Genomic DNA, 24,940 nt, shown 5'->3' on the forward strand with positions numbered 1-24,940 from the left:
CCAGCTACTCACTGCGAGCCGGTAACTCTGCATCATTTTATCAAACTCCTCATCAATCTTTTTATATTTCTCTTCCGTCTGCGGGGTCAATGCAAACACTTCATCCCCTTCTGGGCTCTCGCACTCCCTGTGCTTCTTGTTCAGCGCCTGTTACGTTTGGGGGGGACATGACGGGACACGGTGGGGGGGGGGGTGTCGGGGAGGGATGAGGTTGGGGGGAGATTGAACGGAAGAAAAAACAAACAAAAAAAAAAAATCTAATGAAGGTTTTCCAGCCAAGGGGCAGGTACTTACACCGTATCGTTTGAACAGGATATCCAGATCCTCGCTGCCTTTACGGTATTTATCCTCCATCAAGGGGCTCTGGTCTATCGAGTCATCGCCGTCGGGCTCCGGGCTGTCACAGCCGTTAAAACCTTTCTTTCTTAACGTCTGAAAACACAACCGGGATAGTCTGAGATCTGGGAATGGGGGTGGGGAACACGGGAAGCCCCCCCTGGACCAACGAGGACTTGCCCTTGGCACGAGGTGATGCCAAGACGGCGTTGAGCGTAATGGGGTTACAAAGTCAGGATCGGGCCCTCGGGTTTTGATGCCGGGGTGTCTTTAATCCCGAAATGACACCGTGGGGATGGACAGAGAGAAACCACTTTGTTTTTCGAAGGAGCTGTTTACACCAGAGCCGAATTTGGCCCCCGGACCAGCTCAGACGCATCCGTCACCTGCAATTCCTACGGCGACAAGGAGGGGAAATCAACCTGCAAGAGATCTGCTCACCGGCTAAAAAGAGGGAAAAACCTTCTCACCGATCAAAATCAATAAAAAGACAAAGAAAAGCCAAAATAAGCAGCGAAAAGTGGGTTGTTTCCCACCCCCCCCCCCCCCCCGCCCCCAACCAGGGGGGCAAACCCCAGGGCAGGACCAGCGGAGATGCCGGGCGCTGCTGCGGGGCGAAGGATGCGACATCTCATCCTTCCTCCGCAGGAGCCGGGTTATCCCACCCTGGACCTACGGATGAAACCCCCCAAAAAAGTTCCTCTTCTCGTGCTCAGTAGCCAATCTGCAGATTGCGTTCGGCAGGCACATTTAATTTTGTTGAAAATATTTCAAAATACCCAAAGCAATTAGGCATTATTCTGGAACCAATGCTTGCCAATTGATTTTTTTTTTTTCCCCCTGAAGTCGAAGCTACAGAATTTCCTGGAAGTCTTGGTCTCCTTTCATGCCAAATTCAGCAGGGGAGGGGGGGGGGGAGAAAAAAAAATGAAAAAAAATATATAAAAATAAGAGCCTTTTGACAATTCTCCTCTGCCTTCCTAAACAATAATAAACATAAATATTTGGAGGGGAAAACGTATCCTGGAGTGGCTCTTCGCCTACCTGTGAGCTCTGGGAAACGTGGAGCTGGCAGGGGAACTTTTGCCGGAGCGGATAAAATCCGGCACCGCGCGGCTCTGCCGCATCCCGCCCCGCGGCGGATGCCTGTACCCGGCAAGCAACAGGCACCAACCCCATCCCCCAGCCCGTTCTGCCATCCAGCCGAAGCTTTTCACGATCTTTTTAATTAAAACGACTCCTTGGCGGGGGCGATTTGAACGCTCGTTACGTAGCCTTAATCCACCGAGGGGAAAAATCCTCATCCCCATCCAGCATCCAAGGGCTTGGGCTTGCGCTTGACCACGGTGCCACCGTTTGGTGTCCCCAATAATTCCTGCCACCTAATAATTATCACCTAATTACCTGCTAATAACTCCTGGTATTCCCTAATTCCTGTTCTTTACTGTCTCTTTATACAGAGAAAGAATCCGAGTCCTTGGCACCAACAGGAGGTTCCCAGGGCTTTTTCCGCAGGTTCCCGAGGATTTTTCCCTATTATTTTTCTATTCTTGTCCGTGTCCTTGTTTCTTTTTAGAACGGACCAAAAAAAGGAACAGGTGCTGCCGGTGGGGAAGGAACATTTTTTTTCTTTTTTCAGTTCTTTTTTTTGTTTTTCCCCTGAAACCTTTTGTTTCGCCGATGCGGATGAAAGACGGAAAGTTGAGTTTTAATTTAAAAACAAAACAAAACAAAAAGTTTTTTCCTCCTCCTCTTTCTCTTTCAGAGGTAACGTAGGAAAAAGTTGTTCCGTGAGCATGGATGGGCATGAGCATCCGTGAGCAGGGATAATGCCGGGTTTCCTTCAGGCGCGTGCAGAGGGTACCAGCTGGGGAGATTCTCCGGTGTCTTATAGGGGGCTGTGCCCACCTCGCAGCGGTTCTCTTTGCACGGAGAGTTGCTGGATCGCTCCCATCCCTGCTTGGGAGACATGAAGGCAATCCCTCGCATCCCTGGAAGCTCTTCCCCTCTGCCTATGGGTTTGGGAATCGTATGGCTGGACAAGCATCCCCCCCGGGACCCTCAAAGAAGGGAACCTCAAAAGTGAATTTTCGAGAGGTTTCAGCCAAGCAACGACATCCTTCTCCTTCCTAAACAGCGTTTTGCCATTTCTGAGTCCGCATGAAACCATCCAGGGGGGTCAATCCCTCAAAACCTCCGCCGAGGAAAGTGGAGAGAGCCCCCAGCCCACTCCAAGCCCCTCGCAGCATCACCCCCTGCCGCATTCCCCACCTCCCACCCCCACGGCTCTAAAACATTCGGTGTCTAATCCAGCTCCAACTTAGCAGCTCGGTCTCTTCCCTCTCCCCGGCCACCAAGTTCATAAAATTAGTCGGAATTTAATTATCTTTGAGACCCGGCACCTCCTCGCCCAGTTCGGTCGGCAGCATCCCGAGCCGCCCCGAGTGGCCACGGTGCCACCATCCCCACCAGGCTGGATAAAATCCCTGCCGGGTTGTCTGCAGGGATGGGAAGCACCGGTGGCGGTGGGTGACAGGGACCTGAGTGGCAGCAGGACACAAGCCAAAGCTTGGGGACAACAAAATGCCATTACCAGCCGCACCAGCAGTGCCTGCTGGGTTTTCCATTTTATTTTTTTTTTTTTTTTTTTAATGAAAAAACCCCGTGCATCCCACGTTTTGACAAGGTGGTGGGAAAGGAAAACAATCCTGCTGGAGCGAGAAGCGAATCCCAAGGATTCCCCACTTTCAGGATCTCTGCAGGGTCTCGGAGAGAAGAGCCTTCCTCCTCATCCCTCCTCATTCCCATTCCCAGGGGAAAACCAGAAGAGGCACAAAACCATTTTGCCACTGGGTTGCACCCAGCGGCACACAACTATTTTTTTTTTTTTTTTGGCTAAAACAGCTTTAAAATCAATTCCTTTGGAGCAGAGAATTTTCCACGGAGAAAACCAGGGTGAGAACTTCACGTTGGCAAAAAAAAACCAACCACCTGCCCATCCCCCCACGGCAGGACCTGCTGCAGGTCCCGCTCTTCCAGGCAATGTTCCCAGTCCGGTGATTCCCGGCTCATGTGGGAACAGAATTCCAGCCGGAAAAGGGAAATGCAGAACATGTGAGAGGAAAGGATGCTCCGTCAGGATGCGGTTGACTTTCCTTAGAGGAGGGAGACTCCATCACCCCAGGCTTTGGGGAAGTCTGGATGAGGATGAGGGGGAAGATGAGGATGAGGATGAGGGGGAAGATGAGGATGAGGGGGAAGATAAGGATGAGGGGGAAGATGAGGGGGAAGATAAGGATGAGGATGAGGGGGAAGATGAGGATGAGGATGAGGGGGAAGATAAAGATGAGGGGGAAGATGAGGGGGAAGATGAGGATGAGGGGGAAGATGGGGATGGGATGGGGGGGAAGATGAGGATGAGGATGACGATGAGGGGGAAGATGAGGAAGAGGATGAGGATGAGGGTGAGGGTGAGGGTGAGGGTGAGGATGAGGGTGAGGGGGGAAGATGTGGCACTTCGCCACCTCCCCAGCATCCCGCCAAACACCTGATGTTACGCACCCTGGGGAACGACGATCCCAGGAAGGAGAATTAGGGGGCAATAAAAAAAATAAAAAATAAAAAAATCAGCCCCCTCCAGGACAGGCAGCCAAGGAAAGAAATTGCTGTGTGACTTTAAGTGGCTCTGGAGCATCCCTGTGCCCAGCTCTGCTCCCGTCCAAGTCCCTTATCAGAAGCTGGCACGTCAGCCGGGCTGCGAGGAAACAAGAAGCGACAGCGAGGAGCAAAGCCGGCGTGATCCCAGCCCGGGCGCGCACGTGGCACCCAGCGTGCCTGTCTGGGGGCCTCAGCTGTCCCCCGCCTGATTAAGGAAACCCCCCTCCCTGCATTAGGAGAGATTTGTTCAGACTTAAAAGCTTGCAGTGGCCCAGACTCTGCCGGGCACGGAGGGAGCCGCAGGGGTTGGGTGGATGAATCCCACTCCCGACAGCCGCTGCTGATCCTGGAAAGATGGAGGTGGTCCCACAGGGGGTGGTCCCCAAAAGGCAGCTGGGGTGCTGAGCCCCTCCTGAACTGGGGTTGGGTACGTTCATCCCAGAACTTCTCCTTAAATATCCAGGGGGATCATCCCTGGGCACATCCAGGGGGGTGAACCCCTCAAGGGCATCACTGTGCAGCATGTGATGGGGTGCCCCCCGTGCCCCCCACGGACAACACCTCCCCAGGATGAAATAAAAAAAATGGGATCTCCTGTTTACCGTTGTTTTAGGACTTAATTTGAACAGACCAGCCCGTACCACCTGGAGCTGGTGGTACCAGCATCCTTGGTCCCAGGAACCTCCCCCCCCAGTCGCAGCCGGGAGAGGAGCCCCCGGCTCGGCCAAGCCTCCGGAGCCACCGCTCGCTCCTTCTCCACCAGGAAAATGAAATCAAGAGGCTTCTGCCTTGATTCACCCAGGTCCTTGTTGCTCCTCATCCCTTCTGAGATGCTCCGGCAGAGAGGGGCCACGAGCGGGGCAGGGAAGGCAGGTCCGTGCAGCAGCCCCTTCAAATCCCCTCAAATCCTACTTGGTAGCAAATTCACAAGCCTGTGCTTTCACGGCTCTGGAAATTGCTGCTGGGGAAGCTTCCAGGGTGTGAAGATACTCTTAGAGGAGTCAAGGTCAACTGGGAGCCACCAAGAAACAGGAGATAAACTGGGTCCGTGCGCGGTGGGGGCAAAGCCGGGCTGGTGGGTCCTGCCCTGGGCTTGGGGGGAGATGGACATCAGCCCCAGGACCACGAGCAGTCTCCCAGGGGCAGTACAAACCAGCAAAAAACTTAGAGGAGCCCTAATCCTGCTCCAAGACGAGATGAGGACCAGGAGGGATGCTCCAGCAAACTCCAAACCTGCACGTACCGCGGCGCATTTCGCTCTGAGGTGGCTCTGCCAGCAAGACGTGCCCAGCCCGGCGTGTTTGGGCTCTTTTTCTTGCCATCCACCAATATCCTTCCGTTCCCGATGTTCCTCTCCTCGCCTTTGGATGCAGATCCAGCTTTTCATGTGGTGCAAACACAGTTATTTCTTTGGGTGCCAAGGACTGCGTGTAACTTGTCGGCTGGGGAGTGTTTGCATCTTGGACCATAAGGGAACAGCGAACGCTGCCCAAAATGTTTACGGTATTTTGAGGCCAAGATAAATCTGTTCGCCGGCGCGAGCGCCGCAGCCTGAGCATCCCGGAGAGGCTGGGTGAGGTTGTGCTGAGCAGCACAGCAGGGAACCGCGCCGGCAAAACCCCGGCAGTTTCACGGTGGATGAACACTCCTGGGCTCCAAAGAGCCAAAAAAATAAGACATTTTGGCACCATTTCCAAGGCCCCTAACGCAACTGTGCAGTGGCAGAACAGACCCCCCGCCAAACCCTGGTGAGGGCAGGGTGGTGCTTGGCCATGGTTCAATCTAATTCTGCGGCGGCAGCACGTCGGTGGGCAGCCAGCACGGTGAAAACCTTGAGTGCAAACCTCTCGAAAAGATGCGTTTCACGGAGTCAAAAAATAAAAAAAAAAAAGGGAAAAAAAAAGGAAAAAAAAAAGGAAAAAAAAGGGAAAGAAAAAAAGAAAAAACAAAAGGAAAAAAAAAAAAAAGATTGAGGAGGTAGGTTAGAGGTTTTTGGGTTTTTTTTCCTTCTCCTTCATGGAAACAAAGCCTGAGCGCTGCCCAAAAGGGATTCAAAGGCAGAAGCAGCGCAGCCTGTGCGGCAGGCGTTAATTGATGCCCACCTGTACCGTCAATAATTAGCCAGCCATGCCATAATTAGCCAGCCATGCCTCTCACTTGCCCGGGTGTAAAGGCAGCTGCCCACACGCTGAAGAGCGATAACCGAGCGGCTCCGGGGGTGGCTGGGGGAGGGGATGTGACCGATGGCCAAGGTGCCGCTGGCATCCTCCCGCCGGCCAAATGCGCCGCGCTCGAACCCGGCGATGCTCTGCCAGCACCGGGGCGTGAGGACAAAGCAGCGGGGAGAGCCAGCGTGGCGTCACCCACAGCAACTGGTGGCCGAGCATCTCCTGCGATGCTCTGGCTGGGGAGCGCAGCCCTGGCGCCAGCGAGGGTCGGATGCGGTGCTGGGGTGGGTCAGGCTGGACCCACCATCCCCGGAGAGCCACAAAATGCAGGGGGACAAGGTTTGGTCAGCCCCACCCAGCTGTGAGGTTGGCCATGCTTTGGACCAGAGGCACAACCCCGGGAGATGCCTCCAAAACCATCCCTTGTGTATGGACCAGAGGCACAACCACGGGGAAGCCCCAAAGCACACACACCCTCCTCGATTTTAGGGCAGTAAATCAACACAGGACTCGAGACAGCTTCAAACTTTCCAACTCCACCATCCAGACTGGTGGCCAACCAAGACACAAACTGGGCCAACAAGGCGCAAAATCAGGTTGACACCGAGCGCCGGCGATCTGCTCGCTCCCATCCCCACCCGCACCAGCCCCTTGCATCCACCCGCGGTGCCGGAGCCGACCCTGGCTCCACCATCCCGGCAAAGCCGGGGAGAGGACGGGTGGCCTCACCTCGATGATGTCCGCGTTGGTCCGGCTCTCGTGGGGCTCGTTGTACTCGGTGTACTTGAGCAGCACCTTGTCCATGTCGGTGCTGGCATACTGGAACAGCTTGTTGGAGTGGTTGAAGATGATCAAGGCGATCTCGCAGTCGCACAGGACGCTCAGCTCGTAGGCTTTCTTCATCAAGCCAAATTTGCGCTTCGTGAAGGTCACCTGAAAGCAAGGAGAGCAAGGTCAGGAGCCGGGGCCAGGCTGCCACAGACCCGACGCCTCCCGGAGAAAACTGGGATGGACCACTGGAAGGAAGAAGGAAAGGAATGGGAGGGCAGAGGGGATCTTCTGGCCTCAGTTTCCCCAGCTGGACAACCACCCCGAGCCCTCCTCTCTCACCTCCCTCTCCCAACCGGCTCAGAGCGCTGCCTATTTTGGGATCCTCCAAAAGCAGACACTTCCCAAGCACAAAGATGATTATCAGCCTTGGAAATCACATATTGCCAAATCAAGAGAAAATAAATTTCAGCAAAATCCCCAGCCGAGCCACCATCTGGCCGGGGGCTGTGGGTTGTTGGGTTGTTGGGGTTTGGTTTTTTTTTTTTAAAAAAAAGTTGAATATTCAAGTGGTGGAGGAGATCTTGTCTTTGCTCGCTGAGGCAGCGCTGCAAGCAGCCGACCCTGGGAGCCGCAGAGCCGAAGCCACCCGGGGTGCTGCTCCGCACCGCTCGCCCACCCATCCCCCACCCGCTCTCCTGCATCCCAGCACCCGTTTTCTTGGGGGGCTTCCCCACAGGCACCCTGAGCCCCCCGCGCCGGCTGCCCGACCTCCCTCCTGCTGTCCCCATCACCCTGTCGGGGCATTTTTCCGCATCGCCTGCCCTGCCGGGGTCACCGCACCGTGCCTGCATCCCCCATCCTCCCATTAGAGCTCTCAGCTAATGGGGAGGCATCTTTTGCCGGCCAGATCCTGGCTGGGGAAGAGGGATGGAGCTGGGGGCAGGGGGGAGGGGGGGCTCCAAACCCCTCTCCAGATGCCAGGCAGATGTTGGGCTGCATTTCCCAGCCCACGCTCGGCTCTCGCCGCCACCGCTCCTAACGGGTCCCAGCTGGTGGGGAGGGAGCTGCTTTGGGGTTCTCCATCCCGGCTGCATCCCCCCAAGAAACTGCAGCCAGACCCCCAAGAAACCGCAGCCAGCCCCCCAAGGAACCCAGCACGCTGCTGGGGAAAGGCGCAATGCTTGGCCAATGCCCTCAGCAAAAAATAATAAAAAAAAAAGGAAAATTAAAGGCAGGGAGGTCACTGCTTTTGCTTTCAGCGTTGCTCTCGGGGGTGGGGTGGGGTGGTGGTGGTGACGCAGCAGCAGCCCGGGGAAGGGCTGGAGATGAGCTGAGATGCCCCCGGGGTGCGAAGAGCTGCTCCATCACCGCGTGCGCGCACGGGAGGGCTCGACCCCACTTAGGGCTTCAGCCACCGCATCGATTTCGATTTTGCAGCCGAAGGGCTTTAATGCGCAGCGTTGAGGGAGGAGAGCGAAGCAGCCTGCTGCCTTCGCCCAGCTCGAGGTAGGGGTGTTAGAGCTACGGCCCGAAAAGCTTAACCTGGAGCTTTCCCCATCCCAGCATCACCACCACGCTGCCACCAGTGGTACCCACCACCGAGGTCCTGCACCCAGCGCCGAGCATCCCCAGCGATGGAGCCGCATCCCTCCGTGCGGCGGGAGGGCAGCGCGGGGGCAGCCCCAGGCGCACACGGGGTGGGGAGCTGCCCACCCCTCGCCACCATCTCCTAGAGATGATTAAGCAGTAACGAGATTCGGCTTTAATCGCCTCATCCCCTGGAAAGTGCCGGGCTGGCACCCCGCGCCGCTGCTCCCCGCCACGTGCGCCCGCTCGCGCCGCGGTCAGGCTGCAAGCGCCGGCGCTCACGTTGCCAGCGCTGCGTCGCGAATTCAGTGACTCGAGGGCCAGCAGCGGTGTCATCGGCAATCCCCTCCCTGGTGGCCTCCGGGACCTCTTGGTCACCCAAAATTGCCACCACCGGGTGCTGGCTCTGGCAGCTCCCAGGAGTGAGATTGAGCCGGCAACGCCACAGCGCAGCCATCGCCGCACCGTACGGCTTCAGGTGGGTCCCGGGTGCGGTTTTACACCCCCAGCCCACGGCAGGACAGGCAGTAAACCCAAGGCAGGGCAGAGGAGCACCCATTTCTCTTGGCACCCCCACTTCTGACAGAGCAAAACACCACGGTGCCGTCAGCCCAGCAGCACGAAAGCATCCATCGGCCAACGCCGCCTCGAGCATCGTCTTACCCGTGACCTGGGGCAGAAACCCCAAACCTTCCCCGACTGCCGCGCACGAGCTTCGTCGAGAAGAATTAACCTTCTAAGTCTAAGAGGGTAATCGAATCTCATGCTTCAGGGCATAAGCTGATCACCAAAGGGGTCAGGAAGGAATTACTGCCCCACACTAGCAGGGGATTTTTGCCTTTCCCCTGATGCGGACCATATTGGCAGTTGCCAAAGTCAGCAGGTTGGCCCTGAAGGACTGATGGTCTGATCTGTTATGGCAAATCCTCTCCGCTAATTCCTCTAATGACATTAGTGACTCTTACTTGCTCTCCTCCCCTGGGTTTGGCTTCTGCTGTAATTCTGGTCTCCTCTGCACGGGCTCATGCTCCGGGCGCCTGTGGGAGGCGAGACCCCGGGGGGGGGGGGAGGGGTGAGCAGGGTGGGAGGTATCGTGCTGGAGGTGTGAGATGCAGGCGAAGAGCTTCACCTTGCAGGGAAAGGCTCCGGAGAGCCCCTGGTTCAACCTAAATTCCTCCCGGGGTCCACCGTGCCCCGGCAGCCCCCAACCACCAGTACCAGTAAATTCCGAGTGAGTGGAAACACCAGCGTGGAGAGCGGCTCTGCCTCCCTCTCCTCGCAGGACCGCTGGTGAAACCCTCCTCCTCCAGCACATCCAAGCACTCTTCCCATCCCCCATCCCTCCCTCCCGGACACTCCGAGGACGATGCTACCAGACCCACATTTCCAGCAGCAACGGCGCAGCACAGAGCCCCACGCATCTTTCGGCAGCACCGGGATGCTCAGCTCCCGGGATGCAGCGTGGCAGAGCCCAGCCGTGCCCCCCACCACCAAGCCATGGGGAGGGGGCTGCTGTGCAGCCGCGGGGCGGGGGGGAGGGGGGGCTGAGGATGCTCGCAGACCTGGGTTGAAGCCAGCTTAGCCAACTTTTGGGAGGTTATCCCATTTTTATGATATGCATAATTTGTTCATTAGGCAAATCACCAGCACCATCAGCCATCGGGACGTTACAAAAAAAAAAATAATTTGCTGCCCCAGCCGTACATAATATATATATAATATATATTATTATACTTTTTTTAAAAAAATTAAAAATAAAGCCGCAATGAAGAAAACCTGCAATCTTCTATTGTTTTGCTGTGGAGCGATAAACCGGTTCATCCAATTCTGCTATTTGCTTTTGAAGCAACTAGATTTTTTTTTATGTCTATAGGAATATATACATTTTTGGGGTTGTTTTTTTTTTTTTTTTTTTTGCTTTTTTCTCGGAATAAAAGCAGTAGGAAAGAAGCAGGGCATGCCACGCTGGGGCATGTGCAGCAGCGGTTGGGTTTGGATCTGTTGAGCCAAACGGATGGAGCGTAGGAATCCACGGAGCAAAGGGACCCGCCTGAAAATCCTGTGGGAAATAGATCGACGGAGTCATCACCCAGCCGCTCCGACCCAAGGAACACGTAAATTAGGGAAAAATCTGTTATTTTTGTCCTCTGAGATATTTCTACGCATTTCACACGCGTGCGCGTCTAGGGCTTGGCTTCGACAGAGGCCAAGGAAAAAAAAAAAAACAACAAAAACCCAACAAACCCTGGACCCCTCTAAGTTTTCAATTGAAAAAAAAAAAAAAAAGAAAAAAGAAAAATTTGGGTTGTTTGCGTTCAGAAAAACGGATACTTGTTGTGGCTGGTTTTGATTGGAAAAACCTCATGGAAAATGTCAACTGAAATATGTTTTCTGCAAGGCATAAATAAATAAATAAATAAATAAATAAATAAATAAATAAAGGGAACAAGCGGTGCAAGGAGCTCCAAGATGAGGAGCAACACCTGGAAAGGGGCCACGGGATAAAACTGGGGCTGAGTGCCTGGTGCTGGGCACCCGGCTGGATCCGACCCCGTCGCTGGGGTTTGCCCATCTGGTTGGGTTTTGGACTGGGCAAAAAAAAAAACCACAAACAAACCCAAAAAGAACAGTTGGCCCCCAAATGGGCTGGAAATGGGTGATTTTGCAGCAGAATCTTTAAAATCGGTAACGGGAGGAGAAGGGGCGAGGAGGGAGCGGAGAGCCGGTGGGAAAGAACTGACCTGCCGATTGCGCTCGTCCGTGATCCGCTGGATCTGGATCTTTTTTCTCCCCATCTTCTTCGGAAATCCTCACGGCAACCCCGGGATGACTTCGGTTCAGGGGAGGGGAAAAGGAACCCCGTTTTAAAACGGTTTCATCAAAGAGCAAAGCGCCACAATATTTTAAAAAAAAAAAAAAAAAAAAAAAAAAAAAAAAAAAAAAAAAGAGTTTTTGCGTTGCTCCTTGCTCAGTTCATGGTATCCTCCTGCGTGGCCGGATCCTGCGGGGGCTGAGCCGTCAGCGGCTGCTCAGATACCTGCGCAAGGAAGAGAGACAGGAGTGAGACCCTCTGTCCCCAAACACCCTCCAGGACCCAGCACCCATCCGGTACCCATCCAGCACCCACCCCAGTGCCCTCCCCCCAGCCCTGGGGGGGGGTCTCTGCTCCATCTTCCTGCTCAGCTCCAAGGCCAGGAAGAGTCACAAAGGGATTTATCCAACCTGGTCCTGAAAATCCCCAAGGATGGAGCCCGAACCCACCAAGACACGTGTGGGCCGGGCACGGCGATCCTCGTGGAGGAGGAGATGGCAGCAACGAGCCCGTGAATCATTATTCCTCCGTTGCACTCCAGACTTCTGTTTTTTTTTTTTATTATTATTTTTTATTATTTTTTTTCCTCTTAATAAAGTCATAAGCAGTCGAGTGGCTGGTGATTAGCTCGGGCAATTTAAAGCAGTCTCCAATTTCTGCATTAATCTTCAATTTGAAATTTTAAAATGTCTTTATTTGATTACTTTAAAAAAAAAAAACACCCAGCTATAATCAGGCACAGAAACCTCATTCTGATGGGTGAGGGGAGGAAGGACGGTGAAGGAAGACGGATCGATCCGGGGGGGCACCTCGGGGGTCCTTTTTGCCCTTCATCTCCCTCCCCAAAGGGGCAAGTGCTGCAGGTCCTGGGGGACCCTCACGGCTCCTTCTCAGCACCCACCCCCTGACCCACACCTGGATGCCCCGAAGCCCCCAGCCCCATTTCACCCCACTTTTGCCGCGGGCGCTGCGGTGCAGCGAGGGGGATAAAGGGGCTAACCCAGCAGTTCGGGTTTCCATAGGTACGTTTTTCTCCTGGTTCCCTCTCCGAGTGGCTGGGTAAGAACAGCGATAACGTTGCATTTAAGGCGAGGGTGCCCCGTGCCAAGAGCCGGGCAGAGGGAAAAGCCAGTCCCAAAATAGCTCCTGATCTGCCTCCCCTTGGCAGCCCCCAGCCCTCCGTCTGCTTATAAAAAGCACGGGGGGGAGGGGGGAGCAAAAAAAAAAAAAAGCTGCTTTTTCTCCCCTTCCACCACCCCAAATTCACCCACAGCATCCACATCCAGCCCTGACCAAGCTCCTCCTGCTCGAATCCCACCCCAGAGCATGGACCACCACCCCCAGACCCCGCTGAAGCCCCCAGGGACCCTGGCCCCATCCTTCGCCTCCTCATCAGACCACGCTCCGACAACAAACAAGCCCTGAAGGTCTCACTCCCACACTTGGGTTTTGGGGTTCGTGGAGTCGTGTGAGTCACTTAAATCTTTTTCTCTGCTTTTTTTGGATAAAATTATTCACTGTGCATCGTGTTTTCAGCGCTGGTTCGAGCAGCCGAGAGGGGGACAGGGAGACTCTTCCCCCCTCACCATCCACAATTTGCCTTCCAGGGAAGGGGAGCAATGGGGAGCCCAGGAAGGACACCAGAGTGACAGCAAAAAAACCCGTTTTTTTACCCTCATAAATCCCACTAGGAAGACTCTGCAAGAAAAACCCACACAGGGATGGCATTTGCTGCTTGAATCATTATTTTTCTAAATTGGTGTGTGGTTCCCCTCCCAGCAGCAAATGGGAGGGGCCGTCCGGCTGCGAGCAGCACCAGTGCCATGGGGGATGCTGAGCCGGTGCCAGGGGGGTGCCCTTCAGCTGCTGCTCCCCATCCCTCTGCAGGCAGCCCAAAAAGGCCAGTCCCAGAGCATGACCAGTCCCAGAGCACAACCAGTCCCAGTGCATCCCTGATCCCAGAACATGACCAGTCCCAAAGCATCACTGGTCCCAGAGCATCCCCGGTGCCAGAGTATCCCTGGTGCCAGAGCATCACCGGTCCCAGAGTATGACCAGTCCCAGAGCATTGCCGGTCCCAGAGCATCACTGGTCCCAGAGCATCCCTGGTGCCAGAGCATCGCTGGTCCCAAAGTATGACCAGTCCCAGAGAATTTCTGGTCCCAGAGCATTGCTGGTCCCAGAGCATCGCTGGTCCCAGAGCATCCCCAGTCCCAGAGTTTCACTGGTCCCAGAGCATCCCCAGTCCCACAGCACCCATGGTCCCAGAGCATCCCTGATGCCAGAGCATCACCAGTCCCACGAGCATTGCCGGTCCCAGAGTATGACCAGTCCCAGAGCACTGCTGGTCCCAGAGCATTGCCGGTCCCAGCGCATCGCCGGTCCCAGCGCATCGCCAGTCCCATGAGCATTGCTGGTCCCAGAGTATGACCAGTCCTAGAGCATTGCTGGTCCCAGAGCATCCCCAATCCCAGAGCATCCCCGGTCCCAGAGCATCCCCGGTCCCAGAGCATCGCTGGTCCCAGAGCATCCCCAGTCCCAGAGCATCCCTGATGCCAGAGTATGACCAGTCCCAGCGCATCGCCGGTCCCAGCGCATCGCCGGTCCCAGAGCATTGCCAGTCCCAGAGCATTGCCAGTCCCACGAGCATTGCTGGTCCCAGAGTATGACCAGTCCCAGAGCATTGCTGGTCCCAGAGCATCCCCAGTCCCAAAGCATCCCCGGTCCCAGAGCATCCCTGCTCAGGCTGGCACCAGCAAGCAGGGGATGCAGGCACTGAGCTGCCACAAGAGCATCCCTCAAAGGTCAGTGATACAGGAACAGCCAAAAGGAAAACACGGATTTTCATTTCATCCACCCGGCGTGTCTGCTCGGCATTTGCACCACAGCGAGCCCAGGCGGGAGAGAGTCCACAGCCTCGAGCGAGGATTTCGCACGCACCAAGAAAATCTGGCGGAGGAGGAATTTTCCACCGAGTTCCACAGCTTTTCCCTTTGGAGCTGCCATTTCTTTACCCTGGCTGAAAAATATTCACCTTCACCATCTTCAAAAACCGCCAGCAGCAGCATGAAGCAGCAACAGCTCTGCATCCGGACCCGGGGCAAGATGCTAATTCTTTCCTTGTGCTGCAGCTCTTGTTCATGGAAACCCTCCGAAAAAAACGTCGGATTTACTGTCCAAACCAGAGAGGAACTCTCCAGAAGCAACAATAAACACTGGAGAACAACGGGCAGTAAATTTAAACCGAGTGAAAGGAAACATATTTTAACACAATTCGGTTGTGGGACTTCTTCACAGGATGCTAGGGTGGCCAAAAAGCTCCACAGCACTCAGGAAAAAAAAAAAAAAAAATGGAAAAGAGTTTGTAGGGATGAGGAGAAAATCCCAGCGCTGCTCATCCCTGCCCTGCGCCTCGCACGAGCCGGCGCTTCTTGCACCGGAGCGGCAGCGTTCAAACCACGATCCCCTCTCTGTGCCGCAAATCAACGCCACATGTTTTGATACTAATCACCTTTTGCAACCACCAGACCATGTTCCTCCTGCTGCTCTTGAATGTCACCTCCTTGGGTCCTCAGCACCCCGGCTGGATAGGGACCATCGTCCCAGTCGATGGGTTTGCTCATGCTGCTGAAGTTCCCCAGCAGGGAAAAGGTGATTTAACGACACTTTTTTTTTTTTTTTTTCTTGTCACTGTGGGGAGAAAAGGAGGTGTCCAAGTGATGCTCCTGATCCCTCGGGAAGGGAAATTCCCCACGGTGAGTGCGGTCCAGGGATGGGATGAAACTGAGGGATGCCGGAAAGCCTAGCAAGTTTGCTGCCCTCCAAACTCACCCAACGGAGGGGATTTAAAAGCGCCTCCCTTTTCACGTTCCCAGCGTTGGAGTTGGGGTTTTGGGGTGGGGTTCTTTGTTTTTAGGTTGGAGTGTTGGTTTTGGTTTTTTTCTCCCCCACGTATTTTTAAACCCAGGTGTTTTCACGTTTCCTGCCCAGGTGGCTGTTTCAGAAAGCCCGACCACAGGCTCCAGTTTCTGCTCAACATCTGCAAGCGCAAAAAAACCTGGAGAGCGTTTTGCCTCCAACTCCATCCTGCCCTCCACGCCGGCACCGCCGCTGCCTCCGCCACGCGCCCTTGCACTCCCTTCCCCTCCAGAGCAAATTGCTCTGGCTCCCAAATTGCCCATCCGGAGGCACCGGGATCACCCCCGACCCCCCTCCACGCTCACGTGGAATTTAACCACCTCTGTATATGTAGCCAAGCACCCAGAGCGCAGGACTTTTCAGAGGAGTGAAACCCCTCAATAACTTTTGCCGCTTGGTGTCTTGGGTGTTTTTATCCACCGTAATATCCCCCGGCATGAAATCATCTTTTCTTCCTTCTGAGCCAGCAGCTTCTTTCTCCTTAGCCTGGTTTGTCGAGGAAAGGAGGCTCCCGCCATCCCATCCCACGCGGCGCCTGAGCCCACGGGATTTTTCCCCATTCCATCCCAGTTGGGATGAGGCACCAACAACGGTGACACCCCAGCGAGTCGCACCGACGCTGGCAGGTGCGTTAAGCCCAGCCTTTACTAGACACCGGAGAACCTCCGCAGCCCCCTGAGGCAGACTGGTCGGCTCAAAGCGTGACCCAACGCTGCCTGAAACCAGGTTTGGGGTGGCTCAAACATCGGGGGGGCGTGGGTGGGCTGGGCTCGGGGCCACCCCAGGCACCCACAGCCTCCCCGCCACCATGCCACCCCCTCCCAGTGGTACCCGTCTCCATGGTGACCATCTCCACGCAACCACCGAGCATCTCAGTGGCTCCACGCCAGCGAGGAGGAACCGCCGCGGCGCAGGGGTCCGAGGGCATCCATGGAGACCTACAAACGCGGCGTAAAGCAAAGCACGGGCAACGCACCCAGCAAGCGGCACCGGCAAAATGTCATCCCGTCCCCCTCCAGCAACCGGAGACCCCGGCACGGCTCAGGAAACGGGAAACACTTCCCGGCGCTGGGATGGAGGCAGCCCGTTAGCATCCCTCCCTCCTGCCCTACACCCCCTCGCGCGCTCGCACAAGTGTGACTCTCACAGCAATTAACACACATGCCAATTAACTCCAAGCAGGTGCTGGTTAACTCTGTGCTGAGTAATTCATAGCCGGCTCCCAGGAAATTGCTTTAAATTGGAGAGACGGGCGAGGGAGCGGAGTTAGCATTTTGCAAATGGGGGAAGAAAGAAAAAGCAAAGAGGAATCTCAGCTGGGAGATGTTTTTACAAAACAAGGAATTTGGGGGTGCTGAATCCACAGCTCCGAGAGCTGGGGAGGCAGGAAAGCTGCCATCTCTTCCAAGTTGTTATTTCTGGATCTTTTTTTTTTTTTTTTTTTTTTTTTTTTTTACCGACCACACATATTTCCCATCTATTTCACCTCTTTCTAAATGGTTTCACCTTGGCACCGCCCAAGCAGCTTTGCACCGCTCCAGAATTCGTCACTTTTCCATTTCTACTCCATAGCCCCATATTTCTGGGCACTTAACGAGTCTCACATCCACTTTCTATGACCATCCGCTATTTTTAATGTACTTGGATAAAGGAAATAAGGGCTGTTCTCCCCATCTCCATCCCCCAAACCACAGCCAGAACCACGAGGGGGGGGGTCTTTGGCCACAGGGAAACCGGCAAAAGCGGCTTCAGGGGATAAAGGCTGGGGGGAAAAATGGGAAGGAAAAGGGGAAAGAAGAACGGTCGCCTGGGAAGATGCTGAAGGAGCAACGTGGCGCGTCTGACAGGGGAGAGGGATGGGGGCATGTCTGGGAACGGCACAGAAAGTCCCAAATCGGAGGGAGAAATGTGGGGGGCAGCTATGGAGGAGCACAGCCCGAACCAAGCCAGCCGCCCGCTCTGCCCAGGCACCCACCACTCCCTCGGCAGGACAGTCCTTCACCCAGGAGCTGCAGGAATTCTCCCAATGGATTTATCCTCGGCTGAGAGTAACGGCACCGAACCCAGCCCGGTGGGACAAGCATTTGGGGCGGGGGGGGTTCAGGGTTATCCACAAACAGAAACAACGGCACTAACACGCTACACGGGCACCTTCCCCCCTCCTGGAGCATCTCCGGGCGAGGAGCAGCATCGTGGGCAGCGCCCCAGCACAAAACCAGTGGGCACAAGGGTCCGTCCCATCTCTCTGCCCACGGCAGGAGCAAGCCTGTGGCAGGGAAACGCTGCCGGTGCTGCAAAGCAGCCAGCGAGCTTAGCCCGCCGTGGGAAGTGGTTGACACTTGCCACACCACCGGTGCACCGAGCCCTTCGCCGCTCCGTGCCGGTTTAGAGCCGCGGTGGGCACGGGGAGAGCGTGATGCTGCGGAGGTGGCAGCGATGCTGCGGAGGTGGTGGGGAGAGCATCCCCACGCCCTGCTGCCACGCTCCCCGCTGCAAACTTGCAGCTTTTAGCGAGAAAAGAGGTCGAGGCAAGCTGCGACGGTGGCTGCGCTGGCACCGGGAGCGGCCGGGGAACAACCGTGCCAAGCTCCGACCCTCCACCGGCTGCAAAAAAAAATAAATTAAAAGCAATTGCAAAAGAAGCAGCAAAGAGCAGCCAAGGGTTCCAAGCCCGGGCTGGAGGCTCCCGGCTCCTGCACCGGCACAAACCCACAGAGCTGCTTCCCCGTCCGTGGCCGGGGCTGGATTTCCACCCCGAAGGATATGGATTTAGCTCGAGTCACCTCTTGAACCCGACTGTTTAACTGCAGTTCTTGCCTTCCTGTTTCCTCTCTCGCTGACGGCCTTTTGTGACTTAATTGTTGGGTTTTGAACATATCCTCTGTGCTGACACCAAGGACTTTTAGTTTCCTTCTTGGTGGTTTCTGGATCTGCAGGACCGGCTTCCTTCTCCTCTGCGGAGCTGGCGGGGAGGGGGGGGGGAGGGGGAGGGGGGGGGGGGAAAAGCCCCCTTTGCTCAAATCCAGCACTAACGCTGCTCTTCCCACCCTGCAAAGCCACCGGTGCTGAGGGACCCGGCCCGTGTTGGCAGCAGCAGCCCCCCGGAGGGATGCAGCAATGGGAAGATGCACCAGCGCAGGGATGCTCAGCATCAGCACCGGCGCCTGTGCTTCCCCGCGCTCGCTCGCCAGCTTAGCATTGTTTAGCACCTCTTTATCTCCAAACCGAGATCAAAACCACACAAACATGCTAAAAGTCTCCTCCAAAGCTTCTATTCTGGTTTCAGGATGATGCTATCTGGGTTCCTGTGTCGAGTCTCCAGATGCAGGCAGGGGGAGGGGAGAGGAAGGCCACCAAAACACGGCTCCGGAGCAAACCTCCCGCTCGGAAACGCAGCTGCAAGGGTTCTGCTCCACCAGCCCCTCAGCGGGGCCCAATCCTGCTCGCTCAGCAGGTGCCAAGCTGCAATCCCCCCCCCCCCGCCTCGCACACCTGACGCCCGCGGGAGAGCCCTGGTTTCCCCAGCATCGGCAGCAAAACCACCAGCTCAGCTCCTCCTGCCCGCGCAGGATCCGTCCCGCCGGCTGCAGGTACAAACCTCGGGAGGCTCAGGAGAGGAGAAGCGAAGCTGGATTCAATCAGGCCCCCGAGGAATTCGAAAAAGACACATCTATTCCTGACCCAGATTCAGGCGCTCTCTGGAGAAAAGCAGATGCCAACCGCGCAGCCAGCTCTGCTGAGCTGTAACAAAACCATGCGCCGTGCCAAGACCGGCAGAGTCTGGGGGAAAAAAAAAAAAAAAAAAAAAGGCAAAAAAAAAGCAGCACAACCCTTAAATGATGCTGGAGAAGCGGCACTCGCCTGTGCAAGGGCGGAGGGGGGGGGTGAAAGAAAGGATTTGGAGGTAATTATTAAAGCAAGGTTGATTTTCTCTGCCCCTGCAGCTCGTTTGGACCCAAGAGCCACCCAACAAGGGTGATGGCATGAGGCAGCCCAGCAGCACCCAAACCAGGCGCCCTGGTCCCCTGCCCCCCAGATCCCATCGTTTCATCCCACAGCATCCCTGGCTAGCCCCGGCATCACACCCGGCACCTCGGTTCCCTGCCCCCCAAACCCCACCGTTTCATCCCACGGCAGCCCCGGCTAGCCCCGGCGTGGGGTGAAATGGTGGCATTTGGGGGGCAGGGGACCGAGGTGCCGGGTGCGATGGCATCCCTGGCTAGCCCCGGCATCACACCCAGTGCCTCGGTCCCCTGCCCCCCAGACCCCACCGTTTCATCCCACGGCATCCCTGGCTAGCCCTGGCATCACACCCGGCACCTTGGTCCCCTGCCACCCAAATCCCACCGTTTCACCCCACACCGGCGCTAGCCAGGGATGCCATCACACCCGGCACCCCACACCCCAGGCTGGTGTGCTGCAGGGGCTGGGGGACGGCGGGGACCGCTGGTGACCTTTCCAGTGCTGCCAGCGTGGCCGGAGCCAGCAGACGCTGGAGGGGACGTGGGGCAGCTGGCAGGAGAAGGGAGGCTGGGCAGGAGCCCGGGCAAGGTCACCAGCAAGCCCGCGGCCCCGCTGGCCAAAGGCCAAGCAGGGAACCGTTGTCACCCCGTGCCGAGGCGAGGACACAGCCTCCCGGAGGACAAGCCCGTGGGATCGGGGACCCGCAGCCCCTCCAACGCCGCGTGGTGTCCCCAGGGTGGCACCCATCCTGACCGGTCCACCATCCTCATCCAACCTTCATCTTCATCCATCTCCCATCCCCATCCATCCCCCATCTCCCAGGGGGAGATGCCACAGGGAGGGACTGGTGAGGACGAGCTCGTCACAGCGCTGAACCGGAGGGGTCCGACCCCCCCATGCTAAAGCGACCTTCAAAGCACCCTGGGACCAGCGACACACAAACACCGATGCAGCCACCAGAAAAGCCCCCCGTGACCTTGAGCAGTGACCTTGGCAGTGGCATCCTCGCAGCAGGGGTCACCCGGCACCCCCAGCCTGGCTGTGGTCTCCCCCGGGTGGCTCAGCAGTGGCTCTGGGTGTGCACAGCCAGGCTGGGGACCCCGCAAGCCCCCACACCCCGCTATGGGCACAGCGTCCCCTCTCCCAGCTGGGACCACCTGCTTCAGGGCAGCCCTGAGCCACCTCCATCGCCATCCGTCCCCCACCCTCATCCATCCCCACCCTTATCGGTCCCCCATCCTCATCCAGCCTTCACCTTCATCCATCTCCCATCCCCATCCATCCCCCATCCTCATCCACCCTCCATCCTCATCCTCATCCGTCCTCCATCCCCATCCGTCCCCATCTGTCCCCATCTCCATCCGTCTTCCATCCCCATCCGCCTTCCATCCCCATCCATCCCCACCCATCCTCCACCCCCATCCATCCCCGTCCCCACCTGCCCCTATCCTCACCCATCCACATCCCACCCCATCCCTATCCCCGCCCCCGTCCTCCCCCATCCCCCATCCTCATCCATCCCCCATCCCCACCCATCCTCCACCCCCATCCATCCCCATCCCTCCTGCCCCCCCCCCCCGCCCCCATCCCCCGGGAGGAGCAGCCAGGCCACGCAAACCCCTTCCCCTTCCCTCCTGTCCTCCATCCATCACCTGCTCCAGAGCTAGAGGCTGGGGGTAATTTTCCCCTCTGCACTAAGTAGGGTTTTCTAAATGAAGGCAAGTGAGAGCCCATTATCCGGCTCCGTCGCCCACCCCCCCGGCTCCCTGCAGGGCATGAAATAACCACCTGCCAGCTCCCCGTAGCCCCGCGCCGTGGCAATGATATCGCCGCTTCCCTTGTCACTATTGTCAGAGCAAAATTTAGATACCTGGTAATGAGGAGGTTTAATATGACAGATGAGAGGTTGACTCATTAAAAAAAAAAAAAAAAAAAAAAAGCGAGAAGGAAAGACGAGCTGAATTCAGGGTCGGATCCTGCGCTCATAAACAGGAGGCTGTCAGAGTCGGGGTGGGTGGGGAGCAGATGCAGCTCGCGACCCCAAACCAGACCCACAGCGGGGGCTCGTGCCGGTGCTGAGGCCATAGGAAGCAAAAACCAGGGATGGAGCTGGAGAACGTGGCTACAGCTGTGGTGGCCACCCAGTCCTGCTCCCCACCGAGCCACCTCTCCCGGGGGATCGAGCCTCCGCACCCAGCGATGTTTCCTTTTGGGATTATTTTTTTTTTTTTCTCTCAACTGGGAAACAGCCCGGCAAGATGCAAACCTGGGGTGGGGGCAACCAAGGCTCCCAGCATCACCAGCCCCCAGCATCTCTCCCCAGCATCACCAGCACCCGTCCCCCCGTGCAGCCCAAGGTCCCCACCATCGGGGGGATGCTGAGGACTCCCAAGTCCCAAAACCCAACGTGCCAAAGGGGAACAGGGTCCCACCAGTTGGGACATGGGAACTGGGGGGGGGCTCAGCAGTGGGAGGAGGGCGAAACCCTCCCTGCAGGGAATTTAGGGGCTCTCCATGCAGGGGGGGTGGGATTTCCCCCAGTAGCAGAGGGGACAACGCTCCCCCCACGGTGGGTTTTACCCAGGGGAAACTCCATGAGACCCGACTGCCGCTCCGGGCCACCCACGAGAGCGATGGAAACCCACGGCAGCCCCACGGGACACGGCAGAGAGCCAGATTATCCCGGGGGAAACGCTCCCCTTCCCTCCCGTGTTCAACGGGATGGGGATGGGACCCTCCGCAGCCAGCCCAGGCATCGCTGTCACCCTCCCTTCGCCCGACGGCAGCACGGCACAGATCTCCATCCCCACCCCAGCGACGTGGCCGGGGACCCTGCACCCCACCCCCACCCGGGAAGGGAGAACCCAGGGCAGCTCCGCTGACCCACTGAGGGGCTGCGGAGAGGCCGGAGACCCCCAGTGCCATCCTGGAGCTCAGCCCTCCATCCTGGCAGTGCTGTTCCCAAAGGCTCAGCCCTTCCCCAGAGGCCACTGAGATCTCCCAAATGGCCCTTCCAAAACCACTTTTTAATTTATTTTATTTTTCCCACCCCCAAGCACCGGTGAGGAAGAGCAGCAACACCAAAAATCACGGGGCTGCTGATACTATTTGCATCTACGGACAGCTCACTGCATCCGTGCCCAACGCAGCCATCGCATCTATCGGGGCCGAAGAGGTGAAGGCAATGTAGAAGCAGATGTTGCTCCTGCATTGCCCCATCCCACACGATCCGTCAGGGTTTTTACACGCTGAGCGACCAGGCAGGGAGCACCGGGCTCCCCGGCACACATCTGGGGGGTGGAGGAGCTGGCGAAGCCAGGAGCTTCCCATGGGTGGGAAGGGGACGGTGGTCACCAGCTCCACCTGACCATGAGAAAAGGGACAAGAAGCAAATGAGTTGGATTTGCCACCAAGATGGCAACGCGGAGCAGCGGGAGGAGGATGCCGGAGCAGAGCTCAGCGGTGAGTCCCTTGGGGAGATGGATGGGAAAGACCCCCCAGGAGCAGGTTCCTGCCTCCATCCCAAAGCTCAGACTCCACCACCGCCTCTCCCACCAGCCCCCGGCACTTCCAACCTGGAAAGAAACCCAGAAAACCCGGCGTCCTGGCCACCTCTTTTTCTCCGAGGTGGACCTACCCATCCATCCATACGCATCCTCACCATTCCCACCCCAAAAGCCACCTTGGTCCATAGCCACGGGCTCACGCTGGCCGCACGCTGCCTTCCAACACCGCAATTTGTCGCAATAAAGCAAACAAAGGACCGCAAATAACATTAATTAGCTGGAATTATAACAGCACCACAATTTGCAATCAGAGCTCAAGGTCCTGGGCACAAGGAACAAAGCAGAAAGAAGTGTCACCAAGTGTCACCAGAGGAGCAGGGGCCACCGAAGCCCACCGAGAGGGATGGGCTGGGGTCTGGCTGCCACCAAACCCGAACCGACCCGGCTCTAAGTGAATGGGGGGAACCGGGATGAGATGCCTCCCCCCCAAAAAAAAAACCCAAACAACGGGTTGAGCTTCTTTTTTCCCTTGAAAACACAGCGGCTCCAACCCAGCACCCGAAAAACGTCGCATCAGCTGCCACATCAGCCGCTGGCACCGGTGCTCCTGGGACCTGATCCGGAGCCCAGGCATGGCACCACCGGAGCATCCCGGGGACCACGGGGCACCTCGACCTGCTGCAGTCAAAGCTGGGGGGGGAGGGGGGGAGAACAAACCGACTCAAGGTCCCTTGTCCACAGCGTGACTCATAGCTGGTGGGACTGGGGGATGCCCGCCGTGCCGCCAAGGCTTTGCCGTGTGCCGGGATGAGATCCAGCCCCGCTCCGCCGGCAGCACTAGGGAAAAGGCTGGCGAGGGGCCCGATCCTCACCCCCAATTCCCAAGCCGTGAGCCGGCAAGGCTGAGGATGCGGCCCCGGCGCGTCAGGCGGCCGGATTGCAGCGGGACAGCTGGCTCTCAGCTGTTGCTGCTCACTCACAAGACGCACATTCTAGACACAGGCGCACAAATCCTGTCCTCCCTGCTCCCCAGCACCGGGCGGGCCACCAAAACGAAGCCAAGCTGGGCAAGCGGCGCGGTCCGTGGCTGGCAGCTCCGGCCAGACCCGCTGGGTGATGGTCCCCACCAGCAGGGAGAGGGGGGACTCATCCAGCCCCCATCCTGGCACGCATCCTCCAGGAACAGTGGGGGGAATCATCCCGTTTTCAAAGGGTAAAAAGTTTTTAACCCACCCAAAGCTTGTGTCTCAGCAGGATTTAGGCACGGGGGGAGTCCCCTGCTGGGGTCCCCGACATGCCAAACCCTTTTCCGTGGTTGCACCAAAAACCACGTGCTGGAGAGGCGATGGTTTTAGATCTCTGTGGGTTCTGGGGGTGTGGATGCTGCCCACATGCCCCCCTTGGGCACCCCAGCAAACCGTGGGTGCCATGCTCAGGAGAGCAATGGGGATGCCCAGCCAAGCACAAGCAATTGCCAAAATTTGGCACTTTCTAGAGGTGCCGGGTCTGGCACCCCCTGAGCACCCACGCACGGCCAGCACGTGGCTGCAGGCAAGGGCTTGGGTGCTGGTCCCAGCCGGGGTTTCCAGAGGGATGGCGGGGAAGCCACTGGGATGCTCCTGTAGCACAGAGGAGACAGACCCCGAGGGCAGGTGAGACCTCAGGAGCCGTGCTGAGTGCAGGAGTGTGATGGATAAATCCCAGTCACGATTCCTCTCGGAAAAGGCAAAATACTGGGAGGGAAAAAAATCCAAACCAGGCATTATTTTTTTTCTGCAGCCTTACAAAGGGGGCGAGAGAGAAAGCGTCGTTTTCAGAAGGCATAAGGTTGCCGGGAGAAATGAAAATATTAGTCAGAATTCCTGGCCGAAGGGCAGGGATATAAAAATAAATAAATAGCTGCCCAAATCAATTGTTTGCCCAAAAGAAGCAGAGGAGGAGGAGGAGGAAGGGGCTTCGCATCGCTGCCCACGGCAGTATCGCGCGCAGCCATTCGGTTTCAAAGGCAAAACACTGTGGGGACCCTGCAGTGGGACCCGGGAGCCCAAACCTTGTCCCCAGACGTGGCCAGCCCCCCTGTGATGGGGTCCCCCAAGTCAGGCAGAGGGGAGAACCCACCTCAGCCGCCCCCAGCGATGGGTAAAGGGTTGGGAATGAACGGCAAAGTTTATATCCTTCAGCCCCAGCTGCGGTCGCATCCACGGGCGCCGGAGCTGGGGCAG

General features: G+C 57.0%; 1 protein-coding gene across 11 annotated transcripts in view; it reads right to left on the reverse strand.

The window, feature by feature from the left end:
* MEF2D (myocyte enhancer factor 2D) overlaps positions 1 to 24,940 on the reverse strand; it is a 57,626-nt gene that overhangs the window by 27,131 nt on the left and 5,555 nt on the right. For 7 of the 11 annotated variants that reach the window (XM_080368556.1, XM_080368554.1, XM_080368563.1 and 4 more), the window contains 3 exons: positions 11,261 to 11,556; positions 6,891 to 7,094; positions 295 to 432 (listed from right to left, as the gene is read on the reverse strand). In XM_080368556.1, coding sequence (XP_080224682.1) covers positions 295 to 432; positions 6,891 to 7,094; positions 11,261 to 11,314 — 396 coding nt within the window. In that variant the 5' untranslated portion in view covers positions 11,315 to 11,556. Of the gene's footprint in view, positions 1 to 12; positions 148 to 294; positions 433 to 6,890; positions 7,095 to 11,260; positions 11,557 to 14,842; positions 15,144 to 18,847; positions 19,030 to 24,940 lie in introns of those variants that run through there. The other 4 variants (XM_080368555.1, XM_080368562.1, XM_080368557.1 and 1 more) reach the window with 3 other exon arrangements.

Source organism: Falco punctatus, assembly GCF_963210335.1.
Source record: "Falco punctatus genome assembly, chromosome: 18".
NCBI lineage: Eukaryota > Metazoa > Chordata > Aves > Falconiformes > Falconidae > Falco > Falco punctatus.